At 42.6% G+C, this 26,448-nt stretch overlaps 1 protein-coding gene across 2 annotated transcripts in view; it reads right to left on the reverse strand.

The window, feature by feature from the left end:
* LOC140479134 (serine/threonine-protein kinase PAK 2-like) overlaps positions 1 to 26,448 on the reverse strand; it is a 79,748-nt gene that overhangs the window by 12,086 nt on the left and 41,214 nt on the right. For both annotated transcript variants that reach the window (XM_072573084.1, XM_072573085.1), the window contains exons 2-11: positions 23,880 to 24,089; positions 15,592 to 15,692; positions 14,022 to 14,166; positions 13,656 to 13,690; positions 11,272 to 11,379; positions 6,144 to 6,279; positions 5,794 to 5,857; positions 5,512 to 5,560; positions 4,798 to 4,910; positions 3,523 to 3,640 (exon numbers count right to left, since the gene is read on the reverse strand). In XM_072573084.1, the coding sequence (XP_072429185.1) occupies positions 3,523 to 3,640; positions 4,798 to 4,910; positions 5,512 to 5,560; positions 5,794 to 5,857; positions 6,144 to 6,279; positions 11,272 to 11,379; positions 13,656 to 13,690; positions 14,022 to 14,166; positions 15,592 to 15,692; positions 23,880 to 24,069 (1,059 nt within the window). In that variant the 5' untranslated portion in view covers positions 24,070 to 24,089. The remainder of the gene's footprint in view (positions 1 to 3,522; positions 3,641 to 4,797; positions 4,911 to 5,511; positions 5,561 to 5,793; positions 5,858 to 6,143; positions 6,280 to 11,271; positions 11,380 to 13,655; positions 13,691 to 14,021; positions 14,167 to 15,591; positions 15,693 to 23,879; positions 24,090 to 26,448) is intronic.

Here is a 26,448-nt window from a genome sequence, read left to right on the forward strand (position 1 = left end):
TGATTGGGGACAGATGTTTGCAAGTAAAGGGACGGCTGGAAAATGGGAAGCCTTCAGAAATGAGATAACAAGAATCCAGAGAAAGTATATTCCTGTCAGGGTGAAAGGGAAGGCTGGTAGGTATAGGGAATGCTGGATGACTAAAGAAATTGAGGGTTTGGTTAAGAAAAAAAAGGAAGCATATGTAAGGTATAGACAGGATAGATCGAGTGAATCCTTAGAAGAGTATAAAGAAAGTAGGAGTATACTTAAGAGGGAAATCAGGAGGGCAAAATGGGGACATGAGATAGCTTTGGCAAAGAGAATTAAGGAGAATCCAAAGGGTTTTTACAAATACATTAAGGACAAAATGGTAACTAGGGAGAGAATAGGGCCCCTCAAAGATCAGCAAGGCGGCCTTTGTGTGGAACCGCAGAAAATGGTGGAGTTACTAAATGAGTATTTTGCATCAGTATTTACTGTGGAAAAGGATATGGAAGACATAGACTGTAGGGAAATAGATGGTGACACTTTGCAAAATGCCCAGATTACAGAGGAGGAAGTGCTGGATGTCTTGAAATGGTTAAAGATTGATAAATCCCCAGGACCTGATCAGGTGCACCCGAGAACTCTGTGGGAAGCTAGAGAAGTGATTGCTGGGCCTTTTGCAGAGATATTTGTACCATTGGTAGTCACAGGTGAGGTGCCGGAAAGACTGGAGGTTGCCTCACGTGGGTGCCACATTTTAAAGGAGGGCGGTAAAGACAAGCCAGGGAATTATAGACCGGTGAGCCTGAACTCGCTGGTGGGTAAGTTGTTGGAGGGAATCCTGAGGGACAAGATATACATGTATTTGGAAAGGCAAGGACTGGTTAGGGATAGTCAACATGGCTTTGTGCGTGGAAAATTATGTCACACAAACTTGATTGAGTTTTTTTGAAGAAGTAACAAAGAAGATTGATGAGGACAGAGCAGTAGTAGATGTGATCTATATGGACTTCAGTAAGGCGTTCAACAAGGTTCCCCATAGGAGACTGGTTACCAAGGTTAGTTCTCACGGAATACAGGGAGAACTAGCCATTTGGATACAGATCTGGCTCAAAGGTAGAAGACAGAGGGTGGTGGTGGAGGGTTGTTTTTCAGATTGGAGGCCTGTGACCAGTGGAGTGCCACAAGGATCAGTGCTGGGTCCTCTACTTTTTGTCATTTACATAAATGATTTAGATACTAGCATAACAGGTACAGTTAGTAAGTTTGCAGATAACACCGAAATTGGAGGTGTAGTGGACAGCGAAGAAGGTTACCTTAGATTACAACAGGATCTGGACCAGATGGGCCAATGGGCTGAGAAGTGGCAGATGGCGTTTAATTCAGATAAATGCGACATGCTGCATTTTGGGAAAGCAAATCTTAGCAGGACTTATACACTGAATGGTAAGGTCATAGGGAGTGTTGCTGAACAAAGAGACCTTGGACTGCAGGTTATAGCTTCTTGAAAGTGGAGTCACAGGTAGACAGGATAGCGAAGGCAGCATTTGGTATGCTTTCCTTTATTGGTCAGAGTATTGAGTACAGGAGTTGGGAGGTCATGTTGCGGCTGTACAGGACATTGGTTAGGCCACTGTTGAAATATTGCGTGCAATTCTGGTCTCCTTCCTATCAGAAAGATGTTGTGAAACTTGAAAGGGTTCAGAAAAGATTTACAAGGATGTTGCCAGGGTTGGAGGATTTGAGCTGTAGGGAGAGGTAGAACAGGCTGGGGCTGTTTTCCCTGGAGCGGAGGCTGAGGGGTGACCTTATAGAGGTTTACAAAATTATGAGGGGCATGGATGGGATAAATAGACAAAGTCTTTCCCCTGCGGTCGGGGAATCTAGAACTAGAGGGCATAGGTTTATGGTGAGAGGGGAAAGATATAAAAGAGACCTAAGGGGCAACATTTTCACACAGAGGAAGTGGTGGAGGCTGGTACAATTGCAACGTTTAAAAGGCATTTGGATGGGTATATGAATAGGAAGGGTTTAGAGGGATATAGGCTGGGTGCTGGCAGGTGGGACTAGATTGGGTTGGGATACCTGGTTGGCGTGGACGTGCCTAATACCATCAAAATTGGCCTTTCTCCAATTTAGAACTTCAACTTTTAGATCTGGGAGGGTCTGTTTCCATGTTGTACACCTCTATGACTCTACGTCACTTTGGGTGGGGGTTACCAGTGACCAGAAACTCAACTGAACTTGCCATACAAATACAATGACTACAAAAGCAAGTCAGAGGCTAGGAATACTGCACTGAGTAACACTCCCAGACCCCCCCAGAGCCTGTCCACCACCTACAAGGCATAAGTCAGGTGCGTGATGGAAAACTCCCCACTTGCCACAGCTCCAATGATACAAAAAGCTTGACATGAGGGGACTAAGTAGCCTCCCCGATTGAAACCACGTCGATAAGCATCCACTCCCTCCACCAAGGCTAAGCAGTAGTAAGATGTACAATCTACAGAGCTCCTTAACACTCAAGTTACTTAGACAGCATCTTCCACACCCATGATTACGTTCAGCTAGAAGGACAAGGGCAGCAAATACATGAAATCACCAGCAGCACCTGCAAATTCCCCTCCAAGCCACTTGTTTCCTGACTTGGAAACCATAACTTCACTGTCGCTGGGTCAAAGTCCTGAAATTCCCTCCCTCACAGCATTGTGGGTCAAACCACAACACATGGACTGCAGCAGTTCACCACCACCTTCTCAAGGACAACTCAGGACAGGCAGTGGATGCTGGACAGCCATGAATGGCCACACCTCGCAAGTGAAAATGAACAGCTCTTTGATATTTTCCAAATGTTCTATAAACACATGCAGTTCTTGCCTTATTTTGAGACTCTCTCACAAGCACATTTTCAAAATCAGAGTGGAAACCATATCCAAAATTCAGGCAACACGAGAAGGAATTTCCTCAGGTTTTTTCAATCTAGCAAATGTGTTTTGCTTTTCCATTCAGTCCAAAGCAGAGTACAAGGCAAAAAAACAAACTTCCACTGGTGCAAATTTGGGTGACAAGAAAGCTCAGACTCTACTGATGACAGTCAGTTAACAAGGCCTCACAAACAGGGATCATACAGATAGACAGATGTCCTGCAAATATAGTACCCCGTGGATTTTTGCAAATGTCAATGTCAAAAATTACCAAGAAAGAGAAAAATTAGTATCGAGAAGTGAACATGCCGTAAAAACAGGTGCGAATCAAACTCTATTTCAAAATGAGCAACCAAGGAGAGAAGCTGAACTCCCCAATGCAGGATTGAAGTTCTGATATAATTGTTCCCATAAACCTGCTTCAGGAAGCTGTCTAATCTGCCAACATTTGCAATTTCTTTCCCCACCACAGCGAAAGTGTATACAAACAAATATTAAATAACTTATACCATCAGTCACCGTACCTACTGGTGACAGCACAAATGATGAATTAGTAGGAGCTGGCAACCCACCCTGGCCAGAAGATGGAATATATGGGCAAATTGGAAGGGGCTTTTAGTTGTGCACTTACCTCCCTACATACTGCAGCAATCTGTGCTTCATCCATACAAGTTTCTGTAACAACATCAGTCAGTGAACCGCCAGCCAGATATTCCATCACGACACACAACTCATCACCCACCAGGTAACTAGGAGAAAATAAAAGCTTTGTACTTTACTTGTTTACAAATACAAGTAGGGAAAATTTATTACTAGATAGGTCAACACTAAGTATTGATCCTCTCTACCTTTGTGTGCACTACACAGGTGGGTAGTGAGGTGACAATATAGATTTATCATATTGGAAGGCATCACACCATTGACAATCATGTATTTTCTAACTGTTACTTTAAACATAAATGCCGTGCTTCCACACCCTCTGAAAAGGCATTTCTCCTCATCTTGCTCCCATCCACCGTCCTTGAAATTGTGACCTTGATTCCAGTCTCATCAACTAGGGGCAACATCTTAACATGCATCTATATTGTCTGTCACTTCAAATATTTTGTAGATTTCAATGAGAACATCTGTCATTCTTCAAAACTCTCTGGTTATCACTCTTTTGGACATGAAGAAAGTTTAAATTTATAATTGACCATGGACAACTCTGAGGATTTCTAATGAATATTTAAACTAATTTGAATGAAATGGATATGACAGAAAAGTGAAAGTTGCAGATATTCCTCGTGAGATAGAAGTGCTGTGGATAACAGGTTTAGCATATAGAAACACCTTTTGGAGGTGTACAAAATCATGAAGGTGAATAGCTAAGGTCTCTCTCTCCACACACACACACACACACACACACACACACCCTCTCCCCAAAAACAAGGTGGGGGGAGGGAAGAGTCCAAAACTCAAAGTGCATAGGTTTATGGTGAGGGGGGACAGATTTAGAAAGGACTGAGGGGTAACTTCTTCAAATAGAGGTTGGTGCATGTATGGAACGAGCTCCCAGACGAAGTGGTTGAGTTGAGTATAATTATAGTATTTAAAATGATATATGATTAGGAAGGATTTAGAGGGCCAAATGCTGGCAAATGGTACTTGGTCAGATTGGGATGTCTGGTCAGCAGGGACGATTTGGACTGAAGGGCCTGTTTCTGTGCTCTAAAACTCTGACTCTATGATAGAAAGCTAGTTCAAACCAGCAAGCAGAGAAGAGGTTAATGGCTTGGTTTCAGGGGAGGCCATTGCAGTAGAGTAGTCTCCAATGAGGAGCTCATTATTTACCAGGCTTTAATGACATGGATACATTGTCCTAAACAGTAGAGGAGCACAGTTGATTCTGAGCACGCCCAGTTACCTGTCCAGGAAGTTGACAATGTTGCTGTTCTTCAGCTCCTTCATCACCAGGATCTCATTGATAATTAGCTCTTTCTTTGGCTGTTTCTGCAGATTGATCTGTTTGATTGCCACCTGCAAGAGAAAACACACAACTTGCAAATACTGGTTCACCATCCCACTGCACCAGTTACAAATACAGGCAAGGTGTGCACTCCAAACTGATGACAACCGATCCCTCTCTTCTACCATCCATACATGATAACAAAAAGTAATAGATGGGTGTTTTCATCTTCTCACAGCTTCATTTTGTGAAATGGATGGAAGGAGACTTTGTTGTTTGGCTACCTAAGGGGTAAGAGAACATTTATGACATTTCCTGATTGGACTTCACAGAAATTTCTCAGAGTTGGAATATCGCAATGAGATTAAGCAGTTCTATGGTCACTTTGACTTGGAAACTTTGTCAAACTTGTCACAACCCCTCCATACAATCATTAGCCTAATTTGCTCCCAATGGGCAACAAATGAATTGTTACAATTACTGCCCCTTCGTCAAAGTGATGACAGGCACTGTCCAAGCCAAACACCCTTCCTGCACTTGCAACGCTCAGTTCATGAATACAGAGCATCTTCGTGCTCAGTAATAAACATGCCCATCGTGTGCTTGAAAATAGACAGCCCTCAAGTATTCAGTCAGACAGATCGCCAGGTTTAGTGTCTCTCAGCGACGTACCTCCTGTCCAGTTGCTACATCAATGGCTGTGAATACTGTCCCTGAAGCACTGTAAGGAAACACAGTGATAAAAATAACACATGACTTCTGTATCAATCATCACCCCTGTTCATTGCAAGATATAAAATGAATTCTGAACTGGAAAGGGTTTGTGCTAAAACGCGATGGTTGTCAGCCTTAGAGGAGAGATCAGCGTGTCAAAAATGCTGTATCCATATTCAAGCAGTAAAGCAGGACCTTCAAATGAATAATGATTCACTTCAGTGTTGAAGCAGCACTCACCCCTGGCCAATTTTCTCAAATCTGGTGTATTTTTTCTTTGGATCTCCAACACTCACAATAGTTCCTGAAAAAAAAAGATGTATAATGTAGTTATCAAACAGCTTTAGGACTTTCAGACAGATGACACAGATAGCTATGACAAACTGCACCATCTCCACCGAGATTCCCCACTTGATCTAACTCATACAATACTGGTATCAGTACCTGTGCTCAAAATACACGAAAGCAACAGGGGACTCATCAAAAATGTGTCATTAACAGTTCAACATTGCTTCAGACCCACACTTAACTACAGTGACAAGGTATTTGACGCAGAGGGTCTCTCGTACAGTTAACTACTGAACACTTACTCAGTTTTTCCATAATCTCGTCATCTGTCATCTTTGCCTTCTTTTTTGTTTTGTCCAAACCCTTTGAAGTGCCATCACCATCTGCTTCTCTGCTGGCAGGTGGAGGAATCGGATCAATCACAGATCGCGTGTAAACCTGAAGAAAATGGTACAACAACTGATGCTGATATACAGACACAGTGTACAATTATGCTCATGTGCCCTTGTGCGTGAGCAACATTATCCACATACACAATCATTCCTTTTTAAAAATTTCTTCTCATCACACTGAATATAGCCCATATGACTCCCAATACTGTATACATCATCTGAGTGAGTACTTTTCACCTATGATAGCCTGGTGTCAGGATGGCATAACAACAGAGGTTAACTCTGTCCTCTCCTGCTGCCCAACACCAATTACTGGATAATGAACAAGAATGGCAATCTAGATAGAATTGCTGTCTCCCTAGATCAGGGTATCGAGGCCAAATATGTTGCCTTTCATGCTGCTTCAGATAAAAGACTAACTCGTTGTGGTCTATGTAGATCATAAGACCATGAGATACAGGAGCAGAATTAGGTCATTCGGCCCATCTAGTTTGCTCTGCCATTCAATCATGGCTGATAAGATTCTCAACCTCATTCTCCTGCCTTCTCCCTGCAATCCTTGATCCCCTTACCAATCAAGAACCCATCTGTCTTACAAACTCTCAAATGACTTTGTCCCCACAGCCTCTGCACCAATACATTCCACAGATTAACTACCCTCTGGCTGAAGAAAATTCTCACCTCATTTCTGCATGGTGCCCCTTCACTCAGCACCTGTTGCCCTCAGGTCCCAGTCTCGCCTACTAGTGGGTATATCATCACCATGTCACTCTGTCAAGGCCTCTCAGTATTCTGTAAGTTTCAATCAGATCCCCCTTGTCCTTCTAAACTCCAAGTACAGACCCAGAGTACTTAACCACTCCTCACATTACAAGCCCTTCACCCCAGGACGATTTTTGCAAACTTCCTCTGGTCCTTCCACGGCAACATGTCCTCCCTGAGATACAGGTCCAAAGCTGCTCTCAATATTCCAAATGCAGTCCAATGAAGCCTTACACAGTCTCAGCAGTACATCTCTGCTCTTGAAATGAATGTTAGCATTACATTTGTCTTCCTAACTGGCAACTGAATGTTCATGTTATCTTTAAGAGAATCCTGAACTAGGATTCTCAAGTCCCTAGGTGCTTCAGATTTCTGAAGCCTTTCCCCTTTTGGAAAATAGTCCATGCCTTTATTCTTCCGACCAAAGTGCATAACCTTACACTTTTCCCACAACTTCGAGGCTGGGGCTGTTCTCCCTGGAGCGTCAGAAGCTGAAGGATGACCTTAAAGAGGTTTATAAAATCATAGGGGGCACAGAGAGGGTGAATAGCCAAGGCCTTTTTCCCCCCCCAGAGTAGGGGAGTCCAAAACTAGAGGGCCTAAGTTTAAGGTTAAAGATTAAAAAGGGACCCAAGGGGCAATTTTTCCCCACAAAGGATGGTGCATGTATGGACTGAGCTGCCAGAGGAAGTGGTGAAGGCTGGTACAATTGCAACATTTAAAAAAGGTATCTGGATGGATATATGAAGAGGAAGGATTTAAGAGGAATATTGGCCAAATGCTGGCAAATGGGACTCTGATGGGCATGGATGAGTTGGACCGAAGAGTTTGTTTCCATACTGTACAGCTCTATGACTCTATTATATTCCATCTGCCACTTCCGTGCCACACTCCTAGCCTGTCAAAGTCCTTCTGCAGCCTTCCCACTTCCTCATACCACCTATGTGTTATCTGCAAATTGAGCAATGACGCCCATCGTCCAGATCACTAACGTATAACCTGAATAGTTATGATCCCAGCATGGATCCCTGCAAAACTCCACTCGTCACCAGTTGCCATCCTGAAAAAGGCCCCTTTATCCACACTGCCAGCGTTCTGTCAGCCAGCCAATCCTCTATCCTTGCCAGTTCTTATCCTATTTAGCAGCCTCCTGTACAACACATTGTCAACTGCCTTCTGGAAATCCAGAAGCAATGCTGACTCCACCCATTTTATCATGTACTTCCAAATACTCTGCAATCTTATCCTTAATAATGGACTCTTAAAATCTTACCAATGTTCGAAGTCAGGCTAACAGGCCTATAGTTTCCTGTCTTCTGCCTCCCTCCTTTCTTAACTAGGGATGTTACCTTGGCTATTTTCCAGTCCTTTAGGATCCTGCTTGACTTCAGTGATTCCTGAAAGATCATCACCCACGCCGCCTCAATCTCCTTTTGAAATCTTAGGTGTAGTCCACCTGGTCCAGGTGATTTATCCACTTTCAGATCTTCCAGCTTCCCCAGCACCTTCTCCTTCATTATGGCCACTACACTCACTTATGTCCCCTGACTCTCTCATTGCTGATCAGGTATCCTGCTTGTATCTTCCCCTGTGAAAACTAATGCAAATTACCTATTCAGTTCCTCTGCCATTTTTGTTCCCCATTACTACTTCTCTGGCCTCATTTCCAATGGCCCAATGTCCACTCTGGTCTCAAATATTTAAAAAACTCTTGCAATTTTTTTTCTACTACTAGCTAGTTAATCTTAATTCTTCTCTCCCTTATTGGTTTTCTGGTTATCCTCTGGTTTTAAAATGCTTCCCAATCCTCTGACTTTCTGCTAATCTTCCTCACATTGTATGCTTTTTCTTTTGCTTTTATGCTGGCTCTGACTTCCCTGGTCAGCCATAGTTACCTCATTCTCCCCTTTGTACATTTCCTCTTCCTTGGAATGATTTCCATTGTGCTTCCTGAATTACCTCCAGAAACCTGTCATTGCTGCTCCATCGTCTTCCCTGCTAGACTCCCTTCAAATCAACTCCCTTATTCTTTACTCAATTGTAACACCATTACATGTCTGATTTCAGCAGCACGCTCTCAAACTGCAGGGTGAATTCTATTAGGATCATTGCCTTCTTTGGACTCCTTTAAGTTCCCAACACAAATCTGCCTCATTATCCACTACCAAATACAGAATTGCCTGTTTCCTGGTGGGTCCTGCCACAAGCTGCTCCAAAACAAAACCATCTTGCAGACATTCCACAAATTCCTTTCCTTGGAGTTCATTATTAGCCGGATTTTCCCAGTCCACCTATGTAATGAAGTACCCCGTGATTATTCTAACAGTATCTTGATAGATCATCTTCCCCACATCCTGACTACTGCTAGGATTGTACACATTTTTGTTTCCCATGAGGTGCTGCAACTCTACCCTGACAGATTCCACACTTTCTGACAATTTATCACTTCTTGCTATTGGTTTAATTTCATTTCTTCTTAACAAGATGATGCTGCACATCTATCAGGTCAGTCCAAATAGCTAGGCTAATAGACAGTCTGTGACTAATATAAGTGATAGCAATAATTCCAAATAAAAATGTACTTATCCACAGCCCTACTTGGACAGTAGTCAGATAGTGATCACCAGCTCACATCTTCATCTCACAGAGTCACCAAAGCTCCATTCACAACACTCCCAGCTACCCTTGAACATCCCAGTGATTACTCCACAAAAACAGGAAAACTATCAAGTGTTTAAAAATAAATCTGACATGAACAGGGTACGCTGGAAATGCAGCAGAAATTCTGATAATATCATTACCAGTCCTCCTCCTCCTCTGGAGCAGACTGATGGGTTGTTTCTCCAGCATTGACTAGTTCCTTCTCACCTGAAGAGCCAGATTGCAGACTGACAGTCACTACTGATTCACTAATACTTCTATGAAAATTTAGTTTTACACTGTCACTGCTAATAGCACAACTGTTTATAGTTCTAGAATCCCTATAGTATAGGAGGCCATTCAGCCCCACAAGTTGGCACCAACCCTCTGAAGAGCATCCCGCATTTACTACAGTTAATCCACCAAGCCTGCACATCTCTGCACACTGCAGGCAATTTAGCATGGCCAATCCACCTAACCTGCACTACTTTGGACTGTGGGAGGAAACCCATGCAGACACAGGGAAAAGGTGCGAGCTCCACACAGACAGTTTAACCCTCCAATCACCTGCTTCAGCAAGTTTTCATTCCTCGCAATATGGTCAACTCAACTTGGTTGATAAAACATGGAGCTGGAAAAAAAACAAAGCAGGTGAAGCAACATCAGAAGAGCGGGAGAGTTGATGTTTCGGGCAGGAACTTTCATCAGTCCTGGTGAAGGGTCCTGCCTGAAACGTCAACTCTCCTGCTATTCTGATGCTGCTTCATCCACTGTGCTTTTTCCAGCTCCACATTTTATCGGCACTGATTTTCCAGCATCCACACTCCTCACTATCTCCAATTCATATTTGTTGCCTTTTCTCAATGGCATTCACTTGATCACTTCGTTTCCACCATCCTGAGAGCTTGTTTATTCCTCATGTTTACTCCAAATAAGTCAGTCAATCTACTCTTCGCCAGAATCATATTTCACAATTTTCCTGACTTTGGATATCCATTTTCTACACGTCCACCTTTCAGGCCCAATATAACAAGACCCAAATCACAACATTGATAACTTTTTCCTTCAAACCTTGACTCATTCTTATACAGAACATTTCTTTTTATTTGGAAAATGAACCCTTTCCCATTGCAATCTTAGCTCAAATTTTTTTCGAGTGATAAGATTCTCCCAGATTCTTAAATTGAGATCGCTCTTTCAGTTGTTATTGATTTATTTCTTTTGGAATTGTAATTTCTTTCATTCTCCAAGACTCTCACCTGCTTTTCAATCATTTTCACCACTTCAATTCACTGAGGATTACCTTCTACTGTGGGTGACAAATCAGCCTACAAATTCCACTAACTTTACCAACTCACCTGCACCAATTTGTACTTAACTATAAACATCGGATATGGAAGCATTAGGGTATTAGAGAGACACAGTATCATGTTTGATATTCATATCAAATTTGATGTAGACTGAACTCAGTAATAAGAACATAACGGTCTATTTTTGGCTGACAAACACAAAGAAAGAAAAAAAATCTGAAGATAAAATGGAGAAAGACTTCAGGAAGCAATAGGGATGCGATATTGGAGGGAGGTTATCTGAGTGAGAAGCTTTTACGACATGACTCTGTTCCCATAATACTTACAGATTTGGTGCAATCTGGCCGTGGTGCGATGGCTGGGGGTGGAGCCTCATCATCATCCTCCTCCAGTACTGTTTGTACACTCGATGGCTCAGTGCTCTTTGTAATATGCTAAAGGCAAATATTTACACTTTAATCAACTTGCATACAAACTAGTGTAAAGACTGTTGGCTCTCCTTGTGATTTTGGGGACTGAAATAGGAAAAGAACTGCTGCATTTTGTAAAAACAAGTAAACCGATACTCATTTTAAGTACTGTTTACACAGTTGTTTGCCTGCCCAGCACTGCAGGTGAAGGAAAATGGAGCTTTGGCTGGTTGCAAGTCACGGGTGGATCTGTGGCCTTGCTGTCAGTGACCAAAGTGTTCTGCCTGCCAATACATACACAACTGGCTCCCAGGTAGCTGAACAGCTTAAGAGAATGAACAGTTGGGATAAGCAAATCAGACCTTTGGAAAGGAAGGAGCTGTTTCTTTTCTTTGCAAATAAAAAAAATCTTAAACCTCAAGAAAGCAAGTTTAGTTTTCCTTCAGCAGTGCTGTGAACTCTGGCCCTTAACTAGCAAGCTAGTCCAAAGCGTGAAGCAGCCACCCTGCCTATTCTATAAGTGGAAGTATCTGATGGAGAATCAAGGAATGGGTACAATCTGACAAACCAAAAGTACCGTGTCAGCAAACCCTCCAAAAACAGGGACCACTGAACTGTCTTCCAAAACTTTCCCTCTGCCCATAACACTGGTGCTTGAATGGCTTCAATCAGTTTCAGCTAGTTACGAGTTACATTTTTAGCCATATTTTAAAATCAAATGGGAACTAACAATATGCAAAGGCAGCCGACGAGTGCAGGAGCTGCAGTATTAACAAGATCTGAGTTCTGCCTTGCATGAAGTACAGATAATACTGGTGAAAACTGTGGAGGAACAATCAGTAAATAGTGCAAGACATCTGGACAAAGAAACTTGGGGATTGTAATATGTATAGTGTAATATTTTGTATGAAGCTTGAAGGTGTCTGTAAACTCAGCTTTATACTTTATGATAATAAGATTGGCTCTCCTTTAACATGCATAATTGTTTGACCTGATTTCAAGTCCTCTTATCAAATTGTTGAGTTGTCCAAAAACAAACAAACAGTCTGTGCGCATGCATGAACTGGGGTAAGTTTATAAGCAGGTTAGAATTTAACAAGTTAAGTCTTAATAGTTCACATTTGTTTACCTGTAGTTAGAAACTATTTGTTTAAAAGAAAGTCATTCTTGTCAAATACAAAAACCTGGTCTGTGCTTTGTCAACCTTGGTCTAAACGACAGGGAGCTGAGGAATTGTGCATACTTTTTAAAATCTTTAACTTTTTTGATAACCCCGAGAATAACGGACTTGATTCCCGGTTTGCCACCCAGTGAAACCTGACACTGCATTACATACGGTAAAAACAATGACTGCAGATGCTGAAAACCAAATACTGGATTAGTGGTGCTGGAAGAGCACAGCAGTTCAGGCAGCATCCAACAAGCACCTCTACCCTCATCTATAACATACAGACATATGTCACACAGTCTTCTCCAGTCTGTAGACTAGAGAGGAGTCTGCATCCTGCTTCCTCTTCCCTGTTTAAAATTCAGGTGTCAGAGGTTTCAACACTAGGTGATGTTACTCTTCAAGTAAGTTACATGATCGACTACCATAAGTTTGATTACTTTAGAGAGGGATCTGAGAGCACAAGTCTCAGTGTACAGCCTCTGCATCAGCAAAAACCCCTAGACTGACCCCAGCCAACCTGGCACTGCATGGATCATTCTGAACAGCAGAAGAACTGAAAGGGACTCCCCTTGCATAGAGATACATATGATCACTGATACGTGGCCACATCCTGACATTCATCAACCAGCTCCCAGCAAACGATCAACTAGAATCTGCCGAGTCTAGCCTGGAGAGTTAAAGGAATTTGAATGGACTTCTGTAGGTGGCTTGCAAACCCGAAGTAAGCACTTTTCACCAACTTGTGCAACCAAGTGGGTTCCAGGCACAAAGGGTCCTGCCTCTCCTCCGGATCCATGTCGAGGAAATACAGGGGCTGGGCAAATTAGTGTCTCCAAATCCTGTCCAGACCATGTAGCAACAAATACAGTCAACCAACATACATAATCTAAAACTTCCAACATGTTCCCTCACCTAATTAATACAAGGCCTTGTATCCGGACTTTACAGTGAATGTACAGCACTGCGTGGTCTTTGAATGAATCGTATCAGATCTTTTGTATCAGTCTCTCAAAGGCTGGACCAACATGAGGTCCATAAGATGCAGGAAAACATGCGAGTGGTAGTTGACTTGTTTAACACAATAAAAAGAACAGGATGCTACAAGCAAAGTTAAATATAAGATACTCACTGCAGGCGTAACTGCAGGAAACCTGTCTGGTTGCTCTGTTTGAAAGAAAGAAAAAGAATAAGTTTAAGTCAGAAGGTTTAAGATGTAGTCTAGGAGAAAGTGAGGACTGCAGATGCTGAAGATCGGAGCTGAAAAATGTGTTGCTGGAAAAGTGCAACAGGTCAGGCAGCATCCAAAGAGAAGGAGAATCGCGAGGAAGGGCTTATGCCTGAAACATTGATTCTCCTGCTCCTTAGATGCTGCCTGACCTGCTGCGCTTAAATGTAGTCTACACAAACTACTTTGGTCATTAAGTCAAGACTGCAACAGGAAACATTTTTTTTGAAGAACACATTCAGCCCACTGGTTTCTGCTCTATCGTCTTACCTGTGAAGCTCAGGTATTTCTGTTTCGCTGTATCTTTGGAATCGTAGAATTTGAGCACATCGAGCACAGCCTGAGGATTTTTCTTCTGTTCCAGTTTGGTGATGTTGGATGTCTGTAATAGTCGAGCCCATTGTTCGGGCATTCCCTATAAATACAAACACACCAGATTCAAGTAAACCAATGACAGTGGGAACTGAAATACGCACAAAGGTTGCAGCAAGACCATAAATTTAACTCTATTCAGTCAACACCACATTCAAATTAGAAGCAGGTGTAAGCCATTTGTTCCCAAGAGTGCGCAACCATTCAGAAGATTGCAGCTGTTCTGATTGCGACAATGTTCCCACTTGACAACCGTCCCCAATGATTATCAACTCCTTGCAAAGGTTGGATGTACCGCCCTTTCATTTGCTCCTCTCTTCCCTACATTGACAGAACTACCCTCAAACAAAAAAAACTCACGGAGCATCAAATAATCAAAAAGGCCCTTATCTAGGAGGCTGTTAAAAAAAAAAGGGGGACTGCAGCAATTCTTCACATGGAATCGAAACAAAGTTCTGTTAAACTGAAGTACTTGTTCAGTTCTGGACTCAGGGAAGATATACAGCCTCAGACGGAGGGGCAGTTTAAAATTGATCAGATTGAAATCAGGGTTTAAAGCTGGAGGACAGGTTCCAGAACCTTGCGGTGCATTCTGTTGTGTTTACTCTTCAAAAAAAAATGAAAACGAAAATACTCCTGCTAGGATGGTTGAAATCATAACCAGATTTTGTTTGCTAAATAAAACTACTTGCTCTGTTGGAAGAACAGTAACAGAATAAAACAATGGAAAGCATTCGGCCCATCTAGCCTGTATCATCTGAAGTAGGAGCTATCCTGCCTAATCTCATGTCCTAGCTCTTGGCACAAAGTGCATATACCCAAGTATTCAGATATGCATTCAGAGAGTTTTGTTCTGCCATCCTTTCAACAATGAATTCCAGACTCTACCAGCCTCTGGGTAAATACATTTCTCAACTTTGACCTTACCCTTTTCCCAAATACTTGAAATGTATGCTCTCTGGTTATTGATCTGTGAATAGAGATAAAGTAGATAGGATGGATCCCCCTGTCCCTCAATTTCACACTCCTGAATTAAATCAGCCCTTGGCTTTTAGCATTCCAAAGAAAATGACTCCAGTCTATCTAGTCTTACCATGTAGTTAAAACCTTCCATTCCTGGAAGCATCCCATTAAGTCTTTGTGCTCACTTCATGCTAAACACACCCAGAGTCAGGGTCAGAGTCAGAGGCCTTAATGGGTCAACAGGCTAGACACGAGAACATTAGGGAAATCTCGGATGGTAACGTGTAAAGTCTGCAGCAGCAAGCTTGAAACTAGCTTGGCAGGACAGCAGTACTCAATGGCTGTTACTGCAAACATCCCAAGGCAGAAGGCTGGTGACCCTTCCACAGAATGATGCACCAGGAGGGGGCCACCAACAAATTCACTGGAATAGGACAAATTCCAAATTGACCCACAGTAAAGCCAACAAAATAATTCATTGCAGATCATGGCATCACATACATACCGTGAATTCCCCTGTCACAGCATCGAACCCAACGTGGATCGTGTGCTCAAAGTCTGACGGAGGAGATATTTCTGGCCGTTCCTTTTCTCTCTTCTTATTTGCTGTACAAACAAAACAAATCCTGAACAGTTGTCAACCCATCAAAACAACAAACAAATGCAACCAATTCAAAGGAGAAAGGATTCCAAGTGATCAGAGGTGGACGGACAAATTCACTCTGAACTGACTCAAGACACACATTCCACATGGAACTACTGACAGAATATGACACAGCAGAAAGGGCATATGGCAGTGGTTAGAATCCTGAACTAAGGGCAGAGGGGTTGAAATTCAGACACAAATCCCTCATGACTAGATACTTGAAGTGCAAGCGCACAAATCTGGCACCAGAGGCCCAAAAACGCAAATGCTGAAAAGCCAAGTTAATTTTTATGAGCTAAGTGGGTGTTAGAACAATCAACCAAAACATTCCACCTCAGTCTGGTCAATATTTGACTACACATTACACGATTGGGAATCAATGCCTTCAAGCACTGAAGGATAAGCTGTGCACATGCCAAAAAAGAACAACAGAATGCATTGCAGCACATGACATATTCAGGTCATGCTGAGTCACAAGAATCATAGGCAACTCAGAGCCACTGCCCTCTTATGTACACAAGTAAATTCGATACCAACTAAATATGCAATCAGTTTTAAAACTGGCAGACTTGCTACCTTCAGCTTTTCCAATAAATCTGAAATAACTCAACCCCTCTTAATGAGTTTCACAGCCTTTACAGCAAGCTCAGACTCATTCTCAACAGGTTCTGAGTAAGTCAGAGTTACCCAGTACTTAAAACATGCCAAACAAGTATAGCAAATTACTGAAGAGTAGAGATTGTCTTACTGTCAATGTTAAAGCATCTAACCAACCCAAACCAAACCCAAGGTCCAATGCCTTTCCAGTTGATTTTCCATCACAATACCATAAAGATCTGCCATCTTTTCCAATCAATCAGCAGAAAGAAAATAGAGGGCTGAACTGATGGGAGTCTTTAAAAAGGTCATAAAAAGGGCTTTAGTAGTCTACACACTGTTCGAGAAAATATTTCCACTCCAGTCCAAACTAGGGTCACAAAAGGAAGCTTGCACGGAGTATAAAAATGCAAGCATGGAACATAGTTGGGCTGAACGGCCTGTTTCTGTGCAGGACTTTTATTGCAATTCCACGTAAAATCAATTGAAACTAGTTTCTAAATCTAGATCTCGATTTGAATTTATTTGATACCAAACATGGAAGCATCAATGTGCAGAAACGAGAGAGGGTCCCCTAAAAAGGGTCTTAAAAAGGAAGTCATCTGGGTCTAACTTAGAAATAAAAGAAAAGGCAATTACTTTGCTAGGATTATAGTACAGGCCTCCCAACAGTCAGAGGGAGATAGAGGAAATATATAGACAAATCACAGAAAGGTGGGAGAGAAACAATGTGGGGGAAAGAATTGTGGGGGATTTCAACTTTGTTAACATTAACCAGAATTACCTTAGTGTGAAAGGATTAAACAAGATGAAATGTTTAAAGTGCACCCAGGACAGTTTTTCGGTGTCAGTACATAGTTAGTCCGATTCGAGATGGGGCAGCGTTAAACCTAATCCTAGGGCATGAAGCTGGTCAAGTGGTCGAAGTTTCAGTGATTTTACATTTTGGGGATATTGACCACAATTCTAAGTTTCAACGCATTATGGAGGGGATGGCATAGTGCAGAAATTAAGAGTCTAAACTGAGAAGGAAGGAGGGCAACTTCAACATAATTAGACAGGATCTGACAAACAGACTGGCAGCAGCTATTTGCAGATCAGATAACATTTGGAAAGTGGGAGTCTTTAAAAGGTAGTAGAGTGAGAATTAGCCAGGCAAAAAAAAAGGAAGTAATAGAGTCATAGAGATGTATAGCACGGAAACAGACCCTTCAGTCCAACCCGTCCATGCCGACCAGATATCCCAACCCAATCTAGTCCCACCTGCCAGCACCCAGCCCATATCCCTCTAAACCCTTTCTATTCACATACCCATCCAGATGCCTCTTAAATGTTGCAATTGTACCAGCCTCCACCACATCCTCTGGCAACTCATTCCATACACGTACCATCCTCTGCGTGAAAAAGTTGCCCCTTAGGTCTCTTTTATATCTTTCCCCTCTCACCCTAAACCTATGCCCTCTAGTTCTGGACTCCCTGACCCCAGGGAAAAGACTTTGTCTATTTACCCTATCCATGCCCCTCAATTTTGTAAACCTCTAGAAGAAGTCTGGTTATAACTTCATAAAACATTGTTTGGGCCACAGAGGGAATACTGTGTGCAGCTTTGGCTGTCACACTATCAGAAGGACATTATTACACTGGAGGTGGTGCAAAGGAGATTTACCAGGATATTGCTCAGGATTGAGGAGAGATTGGATAGGCTGCGTTTGTTTTCCTTGGAGCAGGGGACACTGAGGGGATATCTGATTGGAGGTTTACAAAATTGAGAGAGGCACAGAGAGTAGATTGCGAGAACCTTTTTTGCTGTGGCAGATGTGTCCAACATCAGACGGCATAAACTTAAAGGTGAGTAGCAAGTGGTTTAGAGGGGAAAAAGATTTTCACTGAGGATGGTAGAAATATGGACTGTGCTGCTGGAGGGAGTGTTTCAGGCAGGCAACATTTAAAGCAGCACCTGGATGAGCACTTAAAATGCCAGGGCAGTGTAGGCTATGGAACAAGTGCAGGCAAATGGGATTAGTGTAGTTCGGTGTTTGTGGGCCAAAGGGCCTGTTTCTATGCTGTATGACTCTCATTAAGATTTTACTATAGAGAATTATTCCTGCCCCTTGTTCTTCACAGCCCTCGTTAGAGGTCTACCCGGTGAAGATATTTGTCTACGAGCAGTGAAAGATTTCACTCTTGGGATCAATCAGAAGCTCCAAGAGATGCAAACAGTCATAAAAAAGCACCCATAGTGGAGGGGACGCCTCCCTTCACAGAGGGTTCATTGGAGCTCAGACAACAAAGGAGAGAAACAATACAAACAGTACTTTGTCCCAAAATCAAGGGATCAGATTCCAGAACTGTTTAAAAAGCTGGCTGTTTGGGTGGTATGGCTGGAGACTCTGCCCCCACTGACCGCTGCTGAAAGCTCAACTTTGTACCACCTCTTACACAAGAGCATCACAAGAAAAACCGGAACACTGAATAGAGCCACAGAGATGTACAGCTACAGGAACAGATCCTTCTGCCCAACTTATCCATGCTGGCCAGGTATCCTAAATTAATCTAGTTCCATTTGCTAGTACTTGGCCCATATCCATCTAATCATATACCCATCTAGATGCCTTTTAAATGATGTAATTGTACCAGCCTCCACCACTTCCTCTGGCAGCTCATACCAAACATGTACTACCCTCTGTGTGAAAAAGTTGCTCCATAGGTCCCTTTTAAATTTTTCCCCCTCTCATCCTAAACCTATGCCTTTAGTTCTGGACTCCCCCATCCCAGGGAAAAGACCTTGTCTATTTATCCTATCCATTGCCCCTCATGATTTTACAAACCTCTAAGATCCACCCCTCAGCCTCCAATGCTCCAGGGAGAATAGCCCCAGCCTGTTCAGCCTCTCCCTTTAGCTCAAACCCTCCAACCCCTGCAACATCCTTGTAAATCTTTTCTGAACCCTTTCAAGTTTCACAACATCATTCCAATGAGGGATAACCAGGGTTGCACATGAAATTCAAAAAGTGACTTAATCAATGTCCTGTACAGCCGCAACATGACCTCCCAATACATATACCTGACGCACTGACCAAGGAAGGAAAGCATACTGAATATGCCTTCTTCACTATCCTATCTACCTGAAACTCAACTTTCAAGGAACTATGAACCTGTACTCCAAGGTCTCTTTGTTCAGCAACACTCCCCAGGACATTACCAGTGTATAAGTCCTGCTAAGATTTGCTGTTCCAAAATGCAACATCTCATATTCATCTAAATTAAACTTCTCAGCCCATTTATCCTCTGGTTAAGATCTTCTTGTAATCTGAGGTAACCTTCTTCACTGTCCACTACACCTCCAATTCTGGGTCATCTGCAAACTTACGAACTGTACCTCTTATGCTCGCATCCAAATCATTTATATAAATGACAAAAAGCAGTGGACCCAGCATTGATCCTTGTGACAAACCACTGGTCACAGGCCTCCAGTCTGAAAAGCAACCTTCCACCACCACCACCCCCTCATTCCTACCTTTTTAGCCAGTTCTGTATCCAAATGGCTAGTTCTCTCTGTATTCAGTGAGATCTAACCTTGCTAACCAGTCTATCATGAGGAACCTTGTCAAATGCCTTACCTGAAATCCGTATATATAATGTCCACTGCTCTGCCCTCATCAATCCTCTTTGTTACTTCTTCAAAAAAACTCAATCAAGTTTGAGATATGATTCCCCACTCACAAAGCCAAGTTGACTATCACTATTCTGTCCTTGCCTTTCCAAATACACGTACATCCTGTCCCTGAGGATTCCCTCCAATAAACTTGCCCACCACCGATGTCAGGCTCACTGGTCTATAGTTCCCTGGCTTGTCTTTACCACCCTTCTTAAACAGTGGCACCATGTTTGCCAACCTCCAGTCTTCCAGCACCTCACCTGTGACTATAGATGATCTAACTATCCCATTGAGGGACCCAGAAATCACTTCTCTAGCTTCCCACAAAGTTCCTGGGTACACGTGACCACGTCCTGGGGATTTATCCACCTTTACCCGTTTCAAGACATCCAGCACTTTCTCCTCTGTAATATGGACATTTTTCAAGGTGTCACTATTTATTTCCCCACATTCTATATCTTCCATATCATTCTCCACAGTAAACACCGATGCAAAATACTTGTTTAGTATCGACCCCATCTCCTGTGGTTCCACACACAGGCTACCTTGCTGATGTTGAGGGGCCCTAGTTACCCTTTTGTCCTTAATAGATTTATAGAATCCCTTTGGATTCTCCTCAACTCTAGTTGCCAAAGTTATCCCATGTCTCCTTTTTTGCCCTCCTGACTTCCCTCTTAAGTATACTCCTACTGCCTTTATACTCGGCTAAGGTATTCACTTGATCTCTGCTGTCTAGACTGAACACCTGCTTCCTTCTTTTTCCTAATCAAAACCTCAATTTCTCTAGTCATCCAGCATTCCCTACACTTAAAAGCCTTGCGTTTCACCTAACAGGAACTGAATCCACATTTGATATGTGAGAGGCTTTCAAAGATAGGTTGAAGATAGTGCAGAATAGGCATGTCCCTTTGAAAACAAGGGATAGGAAAGGCAAGATTCATGAACCGTGGATGACAGGAGAAATCCTGCGAATAGCCAAGAGGAAAAGGGAAGCATACATAAGGTCCAGGCAGCTAAGAACATAACAGGCCTTGGAAGAATATTGGGAGAGTAGGAGCAATCTTAAACAAGGAATTAAGCAGCCTAAAACCGGTCATGAAATAAGTTTAGCGAACAGAATTAAAGAGAATCCCAAGGCCTTTTATTCATATACAAGCAGCAAAAGAGTAACTACAGAAAGGGTTAGTCCACTAAAGGATAAGGAAGAAAGGTTGTGTGTTGAACCTGAGAAAATGGGTGAGGTTCTCAAATGATTACTTTGCATCAGTGTTCACTGAGGAGAGGGACATAATGAATGTTGAAATTAGAGATAAAAGTTTGTTTACTCTGGATCATGTTAACATCAGGAGGGAAGATATGTTAGATAGGCTAAAGGATATTAAGGTGGACAAATCCCCAGGACTGGATGGGATCTATCTCAGGGTGCTGAGGGAGGTGAGAGAGGAAATAGCTGGGGCCCTGACAGATATCTTTGTAGCATCCTTAAACACAGGTGAAGTGCCAGAGGATTGGGGGATTGCTCATGTTGTCCCCCTGTACAAGGGTAGTAGGAATATTCCAGGTAACTACAGACCAGTGAGCCTAACGTCAGTGTTGGGAAAGTCGCTGGAGAAGGTACTGAGGGATAGAATCTATTTATACTTGAAGAGAATGGACTTATCAGTGATAGGCAACATGATTTTGTGCAAAGGAGATCGTGCCTTACCAACTTAATAGAGTTCTTTGAGGAAGTGACCAAGTTGATAGATGAAGGAGGGCTGTAGATGTCATGTACATGGACTTTAGTAAGGCGTTTGATAAGGTTCCCCATGGTAACTTAATGGAGAAAGTGAAGTCACATGGTGTGCAGGGTGTTCTAACTCGGTGGATAAAGAACTGGTTGAGCAACAGGAGACAGTAGTAGTTGAAGGGAGTTTCTCAAAATGGAGAAAAGGTGATCAGTGGTGTTCCAGAGGGATCAGTGCTTGGGTCACTGTTGTTTGTGATATACACAAATGATCTGGAGGAGGGCATTGTTGGTCTGATCAGTATGTTTGCAGATGACACGAAGATGGGTGGAGTAGCAGAAAGCATAGGGGACTGTCAAAGAATACAGGAGAATATAGATAGACTGGAGAGTTGGGTGGAGAAGTGGCAGATGGAACTCAATCCAGGCACATGCTAGGTGATGCATTTTGGAAAGTCTAATTCTGGAGCAAACTATACTGTAAACTGGAAATGTTGATGAGCAGAGAGATCTGGGAGTTCAGGTCCATTGTTCCCTGAAGGTGGATAGTGTGGTCAAGGCGGCACATGGTGTGCTTGCCTTCATCAGATGGGGTATTGAGTACAAGAGCTGGCAAGTCGTGTTAAAATTGTACAAGACATTGGTTCGGCCGCATTTCGAATACTGTGTACCGTTCTGGTTGCCACATTACTAAAAGGATGTGGATGCTTTGGAGAGGGTGCAGAGAAGGTTTACGAGGATGTTGCCTGGTGTGGAAGGTCCTGGCTAGGAAGAGAGGTTGAGGTGGTTAGGATTGTTTTCATTAGAAAAAAGGAGATTGAAGGGGAACCTGATTGAGGTTTACAAAATCATGAAGGTTATAGACAGGGTGAATAGAGGTAAGCTTTTTCCCAGGGTGAAGGATTCAATAATGAAAGGTCACACGTTCGAATTGAGAGGAGAAAGGTTTAAGGGGGATACACGCAGCAAATACTTTCCACAGAGAGTGGTAGACACCTGGAACGCATTGTCAGTAAAGGTAGTGGAGGCAGGCACGGTAGATTCATTTAAGGTGTGTGTGGACAGATGCATGAGTTGGTGGGAAGCAGAGGGATCCAGCTCCTTAGGAATTGGGTGATAGATTTAGACAATGGATTTGGATTGGCACAGGCTTTGAAGTCCGAAGGGCCTGTTCCTGGGCTGTAAATTTTCTTTGTTCCTATACTGTCTCTAGACTTTGGTTATCACAGTTTTGAAGGCTTCTCATTTTCCAGCCATCCCTTTACCTGCAAACCTCGGCTCCCAATCAATTTTTGAAAGTTCTTGCCTAAAACCATCAAAGTTGGCCTTCCTCCAATTTAGAACTTCACCTTTCAGATCCTGTCTTTCTTTTTACATCACTATTTTAAAACTATTAGAATTATGGTCATTGGCCCCAAATTAATCCCCCTCTGACACCTCAGGAAATAAGGCAGGGCAAGTGACTAAGAGGTGGTCAAGTTTTGCACCTTTTGTCAGTACATTCACATACTGTATCAGAAAATTTTCTTGAACACACTTCAATTCCTCTCCATCTAAACCCTTAACACTATGGCAGTCCAGTCTATAGTTGGACCATTTGCCAGCTTGCTTGCACTTCTGGTAAGGTGAAGTCTGGAGCCAGTCAGCCCGCTGTTTACTGGACACAAGTGCATCACTTATTGTTAGATTTAATCCGATGATGCCAGCTTCAAATGTTTAACCCCCAAATAGATAGGCTTTATCTGTTCTGAGAATCACACCACAACCTTCAATCAGATAGTAACACAAGAAAACAAATCGCAACTCTGCCCAGATTTCCAGGGGAAGTCCAACAGCTATCAGCTTTGTTGGAAATTAGGGGAAGCAAACATTAAAAGCATTCTTCTGAAGGAAAAGCTTTGAAGACAATGAGTTGTGTATTGACTGCACCAGCCCTTATCCATCTCTCGCATAGTAAATGTAATACACACTAGCCCCATTGCTGTATCACATGCGTTATAACCGTCACATGCCCAAACACATCATTTCTTGCACAATTTCCTCATCTGCCTTGCTTTATGACAGTTTCACATATTCTTTCATCACTTTCACACATTCCACACCACCCTAGAATACATCTGATCACAAAATCCGTCCATTACTCCTTTGTTGGATCCTTTGCTTTACCTTTTTCTCCAGTGTTTGAGAAAATAGACTTGAGTTTTGTCCGCTTCTGTTTCTCTTCAGGTACAGATGGCAGTGGCTTGGCATTGTGGTTAGTCAACAGCGTGTCCTTGCTGCCCATTGGGAAACTAGTGCTACTCACACGTACAGGGGGTGCCGGTGGTTTGTCCTCCAACTCTCCGTTATTGGACATTATTCCAGGTTAAAACAACCCTAGACAAAGGACGCAAGAGTTAGCATTGAAAAGGCAACTCAACATACATTGGAAAAAAGCATTGTTGACTCAGTGTAGTGACCCAATACCAATGCTGCAGAGCTTTTCATCAAAAGGAAACCTATTATAGAAATCATGCCACTGAGTGATCTGCGATGAAGTGTTTTCTTTGCATGTTACCGGTGATGCTTGTCTTTATTGCCCATCCCTAACATTGTCCAGGGCAATTAGGGATGGGTGATCAAGTTGGCCTAGCCAACAAAGCCCCCATACCATCAAATATTACTACAAAGCTGCTCGACGGCTCTCTACTGACAGTAAACTCCAACATCCAGGAATTAATTTATATTCCAGCTGTCACAATACTACATTGTGCTGTAGTTCATTGTTGTTGCACAATCAGCCATCTGTTTTGGGGGTGTTAAATTCTTAAAGAAACATCATTCAAAAGTTAGCAAATTTTGCAAAAGCTGATCAGTCAGAAAGAAAATGAAGAAAAGCCCTCATCTGTTCCAGTATGGAATTCTTCCACTCAAATTCTGGGGTGAAATCCCATTTCTATTCTTCATAGCACAACAAGGCTGCTGTTAATTCTCAGTCATAGGTTCCCACATTATTCCTGGACATCAGTCAGCCAGAGGAAACCCAAGGACAGTTCAATCCATTCAAACGAGCTTAAATGTGAAAATTTGCACCATTTTGTTATCTTTTAATTTTCTTTCATGGGATGTGGATGTCACTGTCTGGGCTCCCATTAGTTACCTATCCCTAATTGCTTTAAAAAATGGTGGTGAGCTGCCTTCTTGCAGTCTGTGTGACTTGGGTACATGAACCGTGCCACGAGGCTGGGACTTCCAGGGTTTTAATCATGTTGCTCCCACTTCACAATGGCATACATCCACACACTGGATGACATAACCATGGTCCCCAGAAGTGCCCAGGGCACGTTGAAGCACAGCAGACTCATGCATGTCACAGAAAATCAATCTTTGTCCATTCCTCACGAGGGCTTTCACTCACAATATACAATAGGGGAAACACTTAGCGCAGAATTCCCTCACCCACTCTTGCGCACCACACAGCTCAGCCCTGATACAGCATCCAGTCTTCACAAACTCACTTTCCCCCAACACACACACACAGGCCTGCTGCACGCCACCTCAAACCAAGCAAGCTTAGAGCTCAGCACAAGCACGTCAACTTTTGACAAACACTCATAATATATCAGTGTATGGAGAAAGCACAAACTGGCACACAGTCACCCTTACGTTTGCAGCCAAGACAACTTCACTTACAGGAAGAATTGCAAGGTTCAAGGTTTAATGGTGTGATTGGCCAATTGGCATATACTTGAGGGGAAGATGCTACATGCACCCAGCAACCTATCAGTCAAAAAACTTCACGATTCACTAAACTGAGAGCTCACAGTTCCAAAGTACAATTTTATTTTCTAAATTCTTTCATGGGAACAAGCTTCGCTTGTAAGACCAGCATTTTCACGTCCAACCTCAAATGCCTTTGAAATAATTTCTTAGGGCAGTTTGGAGTCAGGAGTCACATGTAGGCGAGTCCAAATAGGCAAGGCAGAAACAGGATAATGATCCAGATAGGTTATGATATTCCACAATAGCCACGGTTACCATTACTTAAACTAACTTCAGATTACAGATTTTGTTTTAAAAAAAACCTGAATTGAATACAAATTCAACCAGTTACCGTCCTGAGATTTGAGCCGTTGTCCCCTTGGCACTAGTTTGGGCTTGTAGATTACAGTGACACTACCACGGTGCTACCTTCTCTTCCAGGTAAAGTCAGCCAATTTACCTCTCCAGAAATATCGACTGGAAACACAAAAAACTTTACCACTAAAAAGTCCCATGTCATAAAAACTGAATTTCACATTCGGTTGGTATCAATAAAAGTTCTGAATCACAGTCAGAGATCACAAGTACAGAATCACAGAATGGCTACAACACAGAAGAGACCATTCAGCCCACTGTCTGCACTGTTGCTTTTGAAAAGCAATTTACCCAACGCTGTTGCCTCGCCTTCTACCTGTAACTTGCAAATTCACTTTTCTGATTTTGATCGAATCCCTTCTTGAATGTCTAGATTGAACACTTGGGTATTGCATTCCTGATTGTAACCACTTTCACTTGGAAAAAGTTCGCTAGTGTCACCATTGCTTCTTTTACACGTTACCCTAAATCTGAGCCTAATGTGTTCAAAATGGTCGCTAAATGAGATCAGCTTCTCGCTCCCACCACTGCCCAGACTTTGCATCAAAGTATTCAAAATTGTGAAATCTACTCTCAAATCCCTGTCCTCCAAAAGAAAAAAATGCCCCAATTTCTCCAA

This window comes from Chiloscyllium punctatum, chromosome 6 (genome assembly GCF_047496795.1).
Source record: "Chiloscyllium punctatum isolate Juve2018m chromosome 6, sChiPun1.3, whole genome shotgun sequence".
Lineage (NCBI taxonomy): Eukaryota > Metazoa > Chordata > Chondrichthyes > Orectolobiformes > Hemiscylliidae > Chiloscyllium > Chiloscyllium punctatum.